Source organism: Conger conger, chromosome 1 (genome assembly GCF_963514075.1).
Source record: "Conger conger chromosome 1, fConCon1.1, whole genome shotgun sequence".
NCBI classification, from domain to species: Eukaryota; Metazoa; Chordata; class Actinopteri; order Anguilliformes; family Congridae; genus Conger; species Conger conger.
In genome coordinates, this window is record NC_083760.1 from 96,145,187 (window position 1) to 96,161,014 (window position 15,828).

Genomic DNA, 15,828 nt, shown 5'->3' on the forward strand with positions numbered 1-15,828 from the left:
TCTATCCCCTGTGCCCTGTGCTCTATCCCCTGTGCTCTATCCCCTGTACTCTATCCCCTGTGCCCTGTGCTCTATCCCCTGTGCTCTATCCCCTGTACTCTATCCCCTGTGCTCTGTGCTCTATCCCCTGTGCTCTGTGCTCTATCCCATGTGCTCTATCCCCTGTGCTCTATCCCCTGTGTCCTGTGCTCTATCCCCTGTACTCTATCCTCTGTGCTCTATCCCCTGTGCTCTGTGCTCTATCCCCTTTGCTCTGTGCTCTATCCCCTGTGCTCTGTGCTCTATCCCCTGTGCCCTGTGCTCTATCCCCTGTGGTCTGTGCTCTATCCCCTGTGCCCTATCCCCTGTGCTCTGTGCTCTATCCCCTGTGCTCTGTGCTCTATCCCCTGTGCTCTGTGCTCTATCCCCTGTGCTTTGTGCTCTATCCCCTGTGCTCTATCCCCTGTGCCCTGTGCTCTAGCCCCTGTACTCTATCCCCTGTGGTCTGTGCTCTATCCCCTGTGCCCTATCCCCTGTGCTCTGTGCTCTATCCCCTGTGCTCTGTGCTCTATCCCCTGTGCTCTATCCCCTGTGCTCTGTGCTCTATCCCCTGTGCTCTGTGCTCTATCCCCTGTGCTCTATCCCCTGTGTCCTGTGCTCTATCCCCTGTGCCCTGTGCTCTATCCCCTGTGCTCTGTGCTCTAGCCCCTGTACTCTGTGCTCTAGCCCCTGTACTCTATCCCCTGTGGTCTGTGCTCTATCCCCTGTGCCCTATCCCCTGTGCTCTGTGCTCTATCCCCTGTGCTCTGTGCTCTATCCCCTGTGCTCTGTGCTCTATCCCCTGTGCTTTGTGCTCTATCCCCTGTGCTTTGTGCTCTATCCCCTGTGCTCTATCCCCTGTGCCCTGTGCTCTAGCCCCTGTACTCTATCCCCTGTGGTCTGTGCTCTATCCCCTGTGCCCTATCCCCTGTGCTCTGTGCTCTATCCCCTGTGCTCTGTGCTCTATCCCCTGTGCTCTGTGCTCTATCCCCTGTGTCCTGTGCTCTATCCCCTGTACTCTATCCCCTGTGCTCTATCCCCTGTGCTCTGTGCTCTATCCCCTGTGCTCTGTGCTCTATCCCCTGTGCTCTGTGCTCTATCCCATGTGCTCTATCCCCTGTGCTCTGTGCTCTATCCCCTGTGCTCTATCCCCTGTGCTCTGTGCTCTATCTCCTGTGCTCTATCCCTTGTGCCCTGTGCTCTAGCCCCTGTACTCTATCCCCTGTGGTCTGTGCTCTATCCCCTGTGCCCTATCCCCTGTGCTCTGTGCTCTATCCCCTGTGCCCTGTGCTCTATCCCCTGTGCTCTATCCCCTGTGCCCTGTGCTCTATCCCCTGTGCTCTGTGCTCTATCCCCTGTGCTCTGTGCTCTAGCCCCTGTGCTCTATCCCCTGTTTCCCCATCTACACATGTTTCCCCGTCTGTTGGGACACACGTTACCCTGTCTGTTGGGACACACGTTACCCTGTCTGTGGGACACACGTTACCCTGTCTGTTGGGACACACGTTACCCTGTCTGTGGGACACACGTTACCCTGTCTGTGGGACACACGTTACCCTGTCTGTGGGACACACGTTACCCTGTCTGTTGGGACACACGTTACCCTGTCTGTGGGACACACGTTACCCTGTCTGTGGGACACACGTTACCCTGTCTGTTGGGACACACGTTACCCTGTCTGTGGGACACACGTTACCCTGTCTGTGGGACACACGTTACCCTGTCTGTTGGGACACACGTTACCCTGTCTGTTGGGACACACGTTACCCCGTCTGCGTGTTTGAAACTCACGTTCTGGCGCACAAGCTCTGTGCTGGAGCTCCCGGTCGTTCTGAATGACGCTACACAAATGATCCAATCAGGATTCAGACGGCCGGTGAATCTTAAACCTGCTCAACCTGCTGTCCTGAGACACACTTCTGAGTATTTCAAACCTGTAAAACAAAGAAGAAGAAGAGGGAGAAGAAGGAATAGTGAAGTGAAGTTGTATGATACAGTACTCCTATTATTAGGAGCTAAAACTATTAAAGGCTGATACACACTCACACACACACCAATGCACAGCCTTCTAACACAAAGCGATTGATACCCATACACATGCATACACACACACATATGCATACATGCATACATAAATACATACAGACATGCTGACACACACATACACATGCATACACACATAAATACATACACACGCATACACACACACACGCACGCACACTTGCATATGCCATACTTCTACAGGTCTCTTCTGCTAAATTATTATTTTTCACGTTTGGAATTTCAGCGCATTTAACACAATAGAGTAGACTGACAATGTTCCAAAAATAGCAATAAAATTCATTTTATTATGTCCAATGTTATTAAACCAGATTACTCACTGGAGGAGAATTCAGAATCTAGTCAGCAGTCTTTCTGTTGATCAAAATAATGCAGCATTTCATTAAGATAAAGACAAAGATATTCAGTTTGCATATTAGTCCCATTTATCTGCAGAAGTACAAAATACATGGGCCAAATTCAGTCTCATTTCAGAATTCTTCAATTTCTCACTGAATAATAAAAATAATGAAAAACACTAACTTTAAAAACGAATAAAAAATTACTTTCGAACACAACTGTTTTGAGAGCATAATATTTTTACGCATCAATCGATCCTCGTTAAAACAATGGGTCACTCTGACTGTCCAACTGGTCCATCTGGATTCTGGCACAGCATTTTCTGAGCGAGAACTATGATATTCTTGTTTTTGCACCTTTGCAATTGTTTTAGAATAGATAACAAAATATATTTTCAAATAACATCACAAAGCATTCACTATTTTTCTTTAGACCACTTTTAGTGTTCTGGGTTCTTCTTGAAAATATGTATTGTCCATTTAGAATGGAAATTGTGTTGGAATGGTTTGTGTTAATTGATGTGCGATCGCTGGATTTAAAAAAATGCATTAAAGATGCGATGTGTCCCACATGTCCCGACATCAACCTTGAGTCCATCCTGAATCCACCCTGACAGTGGGATCAAGACTATCCTGATATTCAGTACTTTCTTAATCTCCACTTTAGAATGTTGAAATACCCAAAACCAACATGTAATCTAGATTATAGGTACGATTGGAAAATTCGTATCCCAAATTTCCAATTTTGAGATTTACTCCCGTTCAATTATTGAAATCCTCTCCAAAAACGTGAAGTACGGTGCACAGTAGGTCAGCTGGCCCAGCGTGTAGTCCTTTGTTTAAACTGGTTTTTTTAAACATTTCTGACATTTTTTGAATTCTCCATTTTTTGAATTGGCACGTGGTGCGTGAAAGCTGTGCTTATGGTAATTGCGGTTTATATTTGAATTTTAAATGTAATTTATGTTTATTGCTGTTGCCCTTGAGGTGGCAGGATGAAGCGAGAAGCTTGATTTGTCTGTGGCCCAAATCACTTCGATGGTTTCATGAAGCTGTTGATTGCTTAAGTTAGAATAATGTGATGTCACTTTTTCATTTTTTAAAAGCTGTTGTTGCAGTTTTTAAAGATTAGTGTCTTAAAAAAGATGATAAAACGATGCCCAAGTATGCCTATGCAATTTGAGAAATGCATATTAACCGGCAGTCATGCGAAATGTTCAGCCATGCGGCAGAGCGATAGAAGCTCCACCACGCCATGAACTCAAAGACTTAGCGCGTAACATCAGCGCGTAAGAATAGATCCTCCCAGTATGCAAATAAAACAGACCCCGGCTGCCCGGGGGCGATGTCAGTTTGCATGTGTTCGTTTGCACTGAAAATGGACTTATCATAATGGGGGCGGGGGTCATCTGTGACAGGTGCTGTCGATGTATATTAAAAATTATTATTTATTTATTTTTGGATTTGCTAGAGCCAAACAAGACATAGCCAATGTAGCTGTCAGAGAGAGAGGTTTTGAGAAAGTAAGATGAGTTTAAAGTTTAAAGTTATAAAATGTGAGAATAGACGCAGCCTGTGGATGCGGATCGACAGGCGCGCGCATTTTCTCTGTGGGGTGTACCTGCGGGGGGGGGGGGGGGGGGGGGGGGGGAGTGGATGGGCGAGGCCGCCTCCATGTACCTGTATAAAACCTGACACCGACCCTGAGCCTGTCTCTTACCTGTCACCTTGATAGGCACAACTGCAGTGCACCGGTAAGTGATATTTCTTCCACATCCACCTCACCGATACGATTAAGAAAGCATGTCTCAAATAGTCCTCATTTACATTTTAAAATGAATTTGGCTACAATTGGTGAGCTTTACTATTATTTATCGTGAGTTTTAATGGGATCCTGAGGGCAGACGCACCCTTCTTCACCAGAGGAGTCTTTTAGGCTAGTGTAGGTATATGGGAACGCGTTTTAACGTGTACAAGCTACTGCGGAGTATGTGGTTCTGTCGAGACTATAAATGGTAAATGAGGTAAATCTTTTAGAAACGGAACCATAAGACCATGGGAAAGGATAAGGTCCACATCAATATCGTGGTCATTGGCCATGTCGACTCCGGAAAGTCCACCACCACCGGTCATCTGATCTACAAGTGCGGAGGCATCGACAAGAGAATGATCGAGAAGTTCGAGAAGGAAGCGAGTGACGTAAGTGACGGAAATATTTATTTATTTTTGTATTTATTCATTTCAAGTTTCAAGTATAGTTTATCATAGAGCCTATGGTGCTAAATATTTATTTATTTATAGTTTACCCTAGGCTATATTGCGCTAGGAATATATGAACTGGTGCCCAACAGCTGCTGTCGTTGTAAAAAACACTAAACAGACTCAGATAGGCCTACTGCGTCTCCACGTCAATTAGAGTCAAATTGGCGGACCATGAAGAACAGATTAATTCTCTCTGCCATTAAGGAATATTGACATTTACTTTATGTATATATTTTCCACTTACATAACTTCATATTTACTTGAGTTCAGCTTAATGCGGGTTCTTAGGTGTGAGGCAGTGTCGTAATTTCTGGGAGATCAAGGTGCTTAACAAGCTACCAGCTACCGGTTAGACTGCCATTGTCCCGGGAAGGAGGGGCCTGGCTGCAGTCCTCCCAGGCTGGGTGGAGCCAGGCTAACCAGTCCAGCCGGCGGTGCGGTGCTCTGGTGAAGGGTAGTTCCCTTAATACCCGACCCCTGTACGGAAGAGGACCTTGCAGAGTACAACAGAGCTCTCAGAGACACCTGAAGACAAGAAGAAGAACATTTTACATTTACATTTTAGTCATTTGGCAGACGGTAGGCAAGTCATTCCACCACTGAGGAACCAGAATGGAAAACAGAATGTGCAGCTCGACCGCCAGGTGCTTGTAATTAGGGAACCATAAGGCGACCAGAGCTGGCAGACCGGAATGGTCTAGCTGGGGAGTAGGGAGTGATTAAGGATTGTATGTAAGGAGGGGCAGTCCCCTTAGCAGCCTGAAATGGCAACACTAGGGCCTTGAATTTTTATTTTCTAAATAAAAACATCTCTATCTTTGTCTGTGTGCTAGGGGAAAAGAATTGGACCTCAAAATATAGCATACATTGAACATAAATATATGAGCAGAAATATGTTTAATTTATTGTCAAACATGAATGGAGCCAAATGGGAGAATAGTTTTAGATGTCTATACTTTATAAACTGCCGAAACTAATATCTGGAAAGCTGGCCCCCAAAATCAAGCTTTTAAGATTGTGTGGGATTGTGGGTATTCATAGGTCACATGGTTAATGTGGAATTGTGGGTATTTGTAGGTCACATGGTTCATGTGGGATTGTGGGTATTTGTAGGTCACATGATTAATGTGGGATTGTGGGTATTTGTGTCTCATGGTTCATGTGGGATTGTGGGTATTTGTGTCTCATATGGTTCATGTGGGATTGTGGGTATTTGTGTCTCATATGGTTCATGTGGGATTGTGGATATTTGTGTCTCATATGGTTCATGTGGGATTGTGGGTATTTGTAGGTCACATGGTTAATGTGGGATTGTGGGTATTTGTGTTTCACATGGTTAATGTGGGATTGTGGGTATTTGTGTCTCACATGGTTAATGTGGGATTGTGGGTATTTGTGTCTCATATGGTTCATGTGGGATTGTGGGTATTTGTAGGTCAGGTGGTTAATGTGGGATTGTGGGTATTTGTGTCTCACATGGTTAATGTGGAATTGTGGGTATTTGTAGGTCACATGGTTAATGTGGGATTGTGGGTATTTGTGTCTCACATGGTTAATGTGGGATTGTGGGTATTTGTGTCTCTCATGGTTAATGTGGGATTGTGGGTATTTGTAGGTCACGTGGTTAATGTGGGATTGTGGGTATTTGTGTCTCACATGGTTAATGTGGGATTGTGGGTATTTGTGTCTCACATGGTTAATGTGGGATTGTGGGTATTTGTGTCTCTCATGGTTAATGTGGGATTGTGGGTATTTGTAGGTCACGTGGTTAATGTGGGATTGTGGGTATTTGTGTCTCACATGGTTAATGTGGAATTGTGGGTATTTGTAGGTCACATGGTTAATGTGGGATTGTGGGTATTTGTGTCTCACATGGTTAATGTGGGATTGTGGGTATTTGTGTCTCTCATGGTTAATGTGGGATTGTGGGTATTTGTAGGTCACGTGGTTAATGTGGGATTGTGGGTATTTGTGTCTCACATGGTTAATGTGGGATTGTGGGTATTTGTAGGTCACGTGGTTAATGTGGGATTGTGGGTATTTGTGTCTCACATGGTTAATGTGGGATTGTGGGTATTTGTGTCTCTCATGGTTAATGTGGGATTGTGGGTATTTGTAGGTCACGTGGTTACCTACAATATTTGTGGCTCATGTGGTTTCCGGGTCTTGCAGATGGGGAAGGGGTCGTTTAAGTACGCCTGGGTTTTGGACAAGCTGAAGGCTGAGAGGGAGCGAGGCATCACCATTGACATCGCACTCTGGAAGTTTGTTACGGAGAAGTTCTACATCACCATCATCGATGCCCCTGGCCACAGGGACTTCATCAAGAACATGATCACAGGGACCTCCCAGGTACGCCCGCGCACTGCAGCTGCCTGAGGGGGCATCATCCCATGGGGCCACAGCGAGTGTAGAGCTATTTATCTCATGGGAACAAGGCCTCTCGTTTTACAAACAAAAATGTCATAAATAGAATCATAAAGCATGTTCTGCCTGCAGTGTTGACGTCTACTCATAATTAAGAAGCCTTTAAACAAACAAATTGGAACCATAATGACAGCTTCACTGAATTGTTTGCTGGCTAATCATGACATTTTAAAAGCGTACAATTCTGTTGTGAATCGCTCAACAAAAACCGTTAGGAATAGGTATTCCAGACTGTGTAGATGCGATTGACAGATATTATTTGTCACCAAGCAGATGCAACAACATTTCTGTTGGCCAACTAGCATTTTGAGCACAACTGCATGTTTTAAATTTTGCGGTGCGCAGTGATCACAGTTGGGTCTAATGAACAGAACACCATGCTGCTAATGTGATGATCCTGTTGTAAAATCTAGTTTAAAAATTGAGCTGGTCTAGCTGGGTTAATTCTGGTAACCAGCTGTTTCAAAACATAGCTTCAGGATTTTTTTTCTGCAGCCAGATGTTAACAGTCAGATGCTAATGATTGTTGGATTATTTTCCGTTTTAGCAAATGCTAATGAATTTTAGGTTATGATAATTATTGGCATGTGTTAATGATTGGAAGGTTATTATCTTTGTTCATCATTAGCATTCTAATGATGTTTAAGTTGTGAGTGTTTGCAGCAGAGGCTAATGACCAGAATGCTATGATCATTGTTAGGAAATTATACTTATTGCTGGGCTATGAGTGCTAGCAGATGTTAAGAAGAGCTTGATTGTTAGCGGCGTTAGCACCATGCTAACGAAGCGCTGTGCCCTTAAAGGCAGACTGTGCTGTGTTGATCGTGGCTGCCGGTGTGGGCGAGTTCGAGGCCGGCATCTCCAAGAACGGGCAGACGCGTGAGCACGCCCTGCTGGCCTACACGCTGGGGGTGAAGCAGCTCATCGTGGGCGTCAACAAGATGGACTGCACCGAGCCTGCGTACAGCTGCGAGCGCTTCAAGGAGATCTCCAACGAGGTCAGCGGCTACATCAAGAAGATCGGCTACAACCCCAAGGCCGTCGCCTTCGTGCCCATTTCCGGTTGGCACGGAGACAATATGATAGAACCTAGTACGAATGTGAGTATCAGCCAATCATTACATTGCAATCATTTCACAGACACTCTTATCCAGATCGCCAGACAGTAAAGTGCAAATCATAACCAGGGACAAGTGTGCTGAAAAGAGGGAGGTACAGTCACATAGATAAAAAGTTGAACTATTGTAGAATAATCAGATATACTGACCGAGTGTTTCCTGCGCTGGATGTGATACCCCTTTCACCCCGAAGCAGCCAGCTGGGTGAAACCCTGCACTCTCCAGTCTGGGCCTGGAGCCCGGGATATAGGAAGGGGGAAATGGGTCACTCTGCACCACAAGTCTCAGGGACATCAATGTCGTGCTTAATGTCGTTTTTAGTTTTGTAATAAGACTTCAGATCTTTTTTTTCTTTCTCTCATGTAGAAAATATTAGCTTGTTTTCTGTTTGCTGAAAGTGAAACTTTCTCACCTCATTGGAATTTTTTTGTCTCATTTAGCAAAAAAGTTATATATATAATGGGGCGACATGGCCCAGGCAGTAAGAGTAGTCGTCTCATTGGCTCAGGCAGTTAGAGCAGTCGTCTCATTGGCTCAGGCAGTAAGAGCAGTCGTCTCATTGGCTCAGGCAGTATGAGCAGTAGTCTCATTGGCTCAGGTAGTAAGAGCAGTCGTCTCATTGGCTCAGGCAGTAAGAGCAGTCGTCTGGCAGTCGGAGGGTTGCCGGTTCGATCCCCCGCCTGACGAGCTGGTCGGCGCCTTGCATGGCAGCCGATTGCTGTCGGTGTGTGAGTGTGTGTATGAATGGGTGAATGAGAAGCATCAATTGTACAGTGCTTTGGATAAAGGTGCTATATAAATGCCAACAGTTAAGAACAGGGGTTTCTCTAAACAGTTCCAAGGATTTCAGAATGAAGAATGTTCATTTCCACCAAGAAGGAGAAGGCTACAAAAACTCTCTCAATGTTTCAAACTATCTATTTCCACCGTCAGAAACATTATTAGAAAATGGAAGATAAACACTTGAAGTCAAGGCAAGGTCTGGAAGACCAAGAAAGATTTCAGACAGAATGGCCCGAGACCTGGTGAGAAATGCTCAGAAGAACCCACATATCACTGCTAAAGAGCTGCAAAAAAGAGTAGCAAACACAGGTCTAGCTATTCGGAGGACAACACTACAACGTACTTTAAACAACAAAGACCTACATGGCAGAATTGCCAGAAAGAATTAACTCTACATAAAATTAAGTGTCTGAAGTATGGAAAAGAAAAATATGAGAAGAACCATAGGCTTTTGGACTGACGAAAAAATTGAAGGAATGTTTGGAGAAAAAAGGGTGAAGCCTTTGTAGAGAAGAACACCATGCCAACTTTGAGGCTTCAAGGAAGCTAATGTTCAAAGGTCAGTCCAGAGATTGAAGTTGAAGAAGTCGGGTATTCCAGCAAGACAACGATCCAAAGCATACCTCAAAATCAACCATGAAGTACCTCCAGGAAAGACGGTTTTAGAAAGGCCACCGCAGTCCCCAGACTTGAATATTATTGAAAATCTGTGGGGAGATCTCAAACATGCTGTACATGCAAGGAGGCTGATGAATATTTCTGAGCTAGAGGTGTTCTGCCTGGAAGAATTTGGAAAAATTCCAAAGGCGAGAATTGAAAGACTCTTGCTGGCTCCAGGAAGCGTTAACAAGCTGTTATTGCTTAGTTATAGCAGTTAGAAAGTACTAACAGACAGGGTTCCCAAACTTTTAAACAGTTATTATTTTTCCTTTTTTATTATTTTCAAACTGTCAGAAATGTAAATAAATAGTCATCTTGCTGCAAAATGTGAAGAAATGTGTCATGTTTAACGTTGTACCATTTAGAGGTGAGGTTCAATTTTATTCACTAAGATATTCATTGTAAAATGCTTTTTGACCAGGGGGGCCCAAATCTTTGCACACAAAAAACAGAATAGTGATTGTTCAGCCGTCAGATAAATATGCATGCGTGCAAATACTGCATTACTAAAAACATTTTGGAATTCAGAATTGTGAACACTGAGTGTATCTGTATCCCTATGTGTGTGTGTTTGTGTATCGGCGTTTGTGTGTATGTGTTTGTATGTGTGTGTGTATATGTGCGTGTGTGTGCGCGCAGATGTCCTGGTTTGTGGGCTGGTCGGTGGAACGTAAGGAAGGGAAGACCTGTGGGAAAACACTGCTCGAGGCTCTGGACGGCATCGTGCCCCCAGCCCGCCCCACAGACAAGCCTCTCAGGCTCCCCCTGCAGGACGTCTACAAGATTGGAGGTAACAGCCCGGGAGGTGGGGTTTGGAATGGGGTGGGATAGGAATGTATTGCCCCTACTGCTGATGAGTTTAAAGCCCCTTGTGTGGCTGATGGTCCTACATGTCTGTCAGGGCGTCAGGGCTGCAGCGGTTAGCAAACAAAATGGCTGCTGACGGGGAAACGCAGAGATTATTTGTTTTAATACACCGCAATTAATGTAATATTTGTTCTTACCTTTAAAAATAAATCACAGGTAAGCAAGTAACCAGCTAGCTGGCATTGTTAAATTGCCCCGGTGGTGGAAAACTAAATGGAATGTTCACCGCTGAGCAGTCACTGTCTGCTGCAAACGCTGTTCAGCGTGAACTTATCAGGTGTGCCCCCATGCTGCAGGCTGCAGGTGTGACCCTGTGTGTGCGTGTGTGATCCTGTGTGTGTGACCCTGCGTGTGTGACCCTGTGTGTGCGTGTGTGTGTGTGCGTGGGCGTGCGTGCGTGTGTGTGTGTGTGTGTGTGACCCTGCGTGTGTGACCCTGTGTGTGCGTGTGTGTGCGTGTGCGTGTGCGTGTGCGTGCGTGCGTGTGTGTGTGTGTGCGTGTGTGTGTGTGTGTGTATGCGTGCGTGTGTGTGTGTGTGTGTGCGTGTGTGTGTGTGTGTATGTGTGTGTGTGTGTATGTGTGTGTGTGTGTATGAGTGCATGTGTGTGTGTGTGTGTGCGTGTCCCACCTGCAGGTATTGGGACAGTGCCCGTGGGACGGGTGGAGACCGGGACAATGAAGCCCAACATGTTGGTGTTGTTCTGCCCCGCCAATATCACCACGGAGGTGAAGTCTGTGGAGATGCACCACGAGGCCATGACTGAGGCTTTACCCGGGGACAACGTGGGCTTCAATGTCAAGAATGTGTCCGTCAAGGACATTCGCCGTGGCAACGTGGCCGGAGACTCCAAGAACGACCCGCCCCAACAGGCAGCCAGTTTCCACGCTCAGGTGAGCGATGGCGGCCTTTAGCCAGGCGGCTAAGGTGCTTGACTGGGACCCAGAAGGTTGGTGGTTCAAGCCCCAGTGTGGCCATGGGCCCTTGCAGCTATTGGGCCCTTGAGCAAGGCCCTTAACCCTGCATTACTTCAGGGGAAGATGTTGTTTTTGGAGAAGTCATACGGTTGGAACTATAACCACTGAACATACCTGTATCCTCTTCCATCTCCTGCTGGTTGAGCACAGTGACCCACGCACCTTCTGAAGGTCGTATTGAGCACGGTGACCCACGCACCTTCTGAAGGTCACATTGAGCACAGTGACGCAGTGAAAAAGAAATTGTGCACGTGTATTTCAAATACACGACACCATGTGTAAATAGGACACAAAAATTGAAATGAAATCGAAAATATTATCTAAGTCTGGAAAAGTCGGTAAAAATGTTTATTTCCCAAAATGTTGGCGTTTTCTTTTAACAACTACATTAGTTCCTGCCGATTCATGGAACCTTATTGTAACGTGTTACCTCTTATTCTAATTAACTGTAAGTGGCTTTGGATAAAAACGGCTCTTCCTGCTGGCGCCCCCTGCAGGTGATTGTGCTGAACCACCCTGGTCAGATCTGCGCTGGATACGCCCCGGTGCTGGACTGCCACACAGCGCACATCGCCTGCAAGTTCAACGAGATCCTCGAGAAGATCGACCGTCGCTCCGGCAAGAAGATGGAGGATAACCCCAAGTTCATCAAGTCCGGCGACGCCGCCATCGTGGACATGGTCCCCAGCAAGCCCATGTGTGTGGAGAACTTCTCTGACTACCCTCCTCTGGGTGAGTATGGCACCACTGGCGTGAAGTGAGTACGGCACCACTGGCATGAAAACACACTTCATTCAAATTCAACAGTTTGCTGAGTGCTCCAGGACTGTAATGTATCTAGCTATTAATTTGGCAAACTATTACTATTTAGCTTTTAGGCAAACAAAGCATCAGCTTCACTTTATTGGTGGGAAAAGGCAAGCATTTCTTGGCTGAATGGCCTGTTCTTGCCATTATGTTATGTTGTTATGCCATGTTATTTACAGGATAGTATCATATTTGTAAGGATAACAGGACATTCATCTTACTGAAACTATTATTTTTTTACTTTTTCTACTTGTAACCACATGGTTCTTAAAGCAACACAGCAGTCTAGGCAATGCTGCTACCTACTGATAATTATTTATCTTATATCTTGATTGCTAAATAGTGACACATCATAGACTGAATGTGAATTAATGTCCATTCTCAAAATAAAAAACAGCTGCACCCTTCTGGGTGAGTACTGTACCCCCATACGCCCCTCTGCCCCTCTGCGTCCGTACTGCACTTATCACAGCACAGCTTAGCATTGACTGCGTTTCACATTAAATTATATCAGATGATCAATGACAGCACATAGTAGACATGGGCTTTGGGATCATTGCTGAGTTTACATGCATTAAATTAGGTCCAATCAGGAACCACCTATAATTAGCCAAATAAAGCCGAGAGAAAGAGCTTCCTGTCCTATGGAATAGCACTTCCTGCATTCAATAGCAGCTCCATGGCAACTGTGACATTCCTGTGTATTCACGTGTGTAAAGGTGCTGTTACACGTGTGTAAAGGTGCTGTTACACGTGTGTAAAGGTGCTGTTACACGTGTGTAAAGGTGCTGTTACACATGTATAAAGGTGCTGTTACACGTGTGTAAAGGTGCTGTTACACGTGTGTAAAGGTGCTGTTACACGTGTGTAAAGGTGCTGTTACACATGTATAAAGGTGCTGTTACACGTGTGTAAAGGTGCTGTTACACGTGTGTAAAGGTGCTGTTACACGTGTGTAAAGGTGCTGTTACACATGTATAAAGGTGGATACACGTGTGTAAAGGTGCTGTTACACATGTGTAAACGTGGCTACACATGTGTAAAGTGCTGTTACACGTGTGTAAAGGTGCTGTTACACGTGTGTAAAGGTGGCTTCACATGTGTAAATGTGCTGTTACACATGGGTAAAGGTGCTGTTACACGTGTGTAAACGTGGCTACACGTGTGTAAACGTGGCTACACGTGTGTAAAGGTGCTGTTACACGTGTGTAAAGGTTGACCTGCAGAGCCGTGGTCCTCTCCAGGCGTCAGACTGGCTGTGGGCTGCACTGCACCACGCAGAGGCGGGCAGGACGGCTGCTTGACTGCACGATTCTCTGAAAACAGCACATTCCTGAGGGAGTGGTGCTGGGGCGACTGCAGTGCTGCGTAATCACAGCCTCTCGTCCAGACACGTTTCTGACGGATGAAAACACATGAAAATGTGGGACAATACAATACCTGGTGCTAGAGAGCAGGGTGGAAAAGAGCCAAGATGGCCACTGAACAACTCGGTTTCACAATTCACACACACAGAGTGATAATCACAATCCACACACACTGAGTGATAATCACAATCCACACAGAGTGTTCATCACAATCCACACACACCGAGTGATAATCACAATCCACACACACCGAGTGATAATCACAATCCACACACACCGAGTGATAATCACAATCCACACACACAGAGTGTTAATCACAATCCACACACGCAGAGCGTAGTGGTTAAGGTACATGACCGGGACCTGCAAGGTTGTTGGTTTGATCCCCAGTATAGCCATAATAAGATCCATACTGCCATTGGGCCCTTGAGCAAGGCCCTTAACCCTGCATTGCTCCAGGGGAGGATTGTCTCCTGCTTAGTCTAATCAACTGTACATCACTCTGGATAAGAGCGTCTGAAAAATTATTATTATTAATGTAATGTAATGTAATGTAATGTAATCCACACACAGAGTGATAATTATCTCATTGGCTTGATGAGCTGCAGTAAATTAAAATATACTGCAGATATGAGCTCTGAAACATTGGAATCGCAAAGACCTCCCTGTTATCGCTGTATTCTGTGATCGGCTAATGTGTCACCCTCTGTGTATGTGATTGGCTGGCCTCTCCCTGTCCGTGTATGTGATTGGCTGCCTCCTCTCCGCAGGGCGCTTTGCGGTGCGGGACATGAGGCAGACCGTGGCCGTCGGCGTCATTAAGTCGGTGGATAAGAAGGCCCCGGGTGGTGGCAAAGTCACCAAGGCGGCTCAGAAGGCTGTGGGAGTGAAGGGCAAAAAGTAGACCTGCTCCCCCCCCCCCCCCCCCCCACTCCCCCCTCAGAGACTCCGGCCCCACGCTGCTGGGGAGGCTGATTGGGTACGTTTCGGAGGTGGCGGGTGAAGCCTCAGGGCCCTGCTCTGTGGCCACGCCTCCACTGGTATTGCCCTTTAACTGATCTACTGGAAAAATAATAAAGATCATAAACCCTACCCCTCCTGTCCTTACTGCCCAAAGCTTGGGCCTGTATGTGTGAGTGTGTGTGTGTGTGTGTGTGTGAGTGTGCATGTGTGTGTGAGTGTGTGTGCGTGTGCGTGTGCGTGTGTGTGAGTGTGTGTGTGTGTGAGTGTATATGTGTGTGTGCGTGTGTGTGTGTGTGCATGTGTGCGTGAGTGTGCATGTGTGTGTATGTGTGTCTCTATGTGTTTTGTGTGTGTGTGTGAGTGTGTATGTGTGTGTGATCCAGTCCATCATATACCAGTTCCAGGACATTTCCCCGATGAAGGTTGCAGAATGTTAGGGTTGGCTTTGGTGCCATAGTAAGGGGTATTCTAATGCAGCACAGTGGACCAAACACTCTCAGGCATAAAACAGGGCATGCACTTCACTGTCAAATGACTTTTGGTAGTGGAATTAATGTACGAGCCAGTGAGATGTCTGTTAGCACTGGTTATTAAACTCTATCCTGGAGCACCTCTGTGTATGCCTATTTTCATTTCAATCATAATAGCAAATCCAGAATTTCAACAAAATTAATGTTTCATAATTTGTCTCTTTATTTATCTGTTTTGAGGAATTATCCTCTTAATCCACAGAAATGGATATGCATCAAGACCAGGCCCGATATGGTGCCAGATCCTTTAAAGGTCCCATATTGGGTGCAATGACATTTCCCTGCTATGTGGATTATATAAGGAGTTGAAGTAGTTAAAAAACACTGTGAAAGTATTTATGTATTTATTTATTTGCACAACCAAAGAGCAGAGAGATGGAGAAAAAAGAAAAAAAGTGCAGGAGAGGTAAAAAAAAAGAAGAAGAAAAAAAGTAATCAGAAGTCCACACAGTCACCAAATTAATGCGCATTTAAATGAACCGTTTGGACTTCTGTGAACTTATGACATCACTACAATACACGTCAGCACAGCCCACCTTATAGCCAGAGCCAATGCCAGCGACAGTATTCAGCTCATTTCAGCTAGCCAGCCAATCAGAACAAGGTTCAGGAAAAAATATATTTTATACTTTATTAGGTATAAAAAAAAGGT

At 45.5% G+C, this 15,828-nt stretch overlaps 1 protein-coding gene across 1 annotated transcript; it reads left to right on the forward strand.

Moving 5' to 3' along the window:
• Positions 1-4,068: 4,068 nt before the first annotated feature.
• LOC133134504 (elongation factor 1-alpha-like) lies at positions 4,069-15,256 on the forward strand. Its single transcript, XM_061250709.1, has 8 exons — positions 4,069-4,171; positions 4,455-4,616; positions 6,852-7,031; positions 7,910-8,206; positions 10,307-10,457; positions 11,169-11,425; positions 12,007-12,241; positions 14,454-15,256. The coding sequence occupies exons 2-8, from the start codon at positions 4,473-4,475 to the stop codon at positions 14,585-14,587; spliced, it is 1,398 nt and encodes a 465-aa protein (XP_061106693.1). The 5' UTR covers positions 4,069-4,171; positions 4,455-4,472; the 3' UTR covers positions 14,588-15,256.
• The last annotated feature ends 572 nt before the right edge of the window (positions 15,257-15,828 follow it).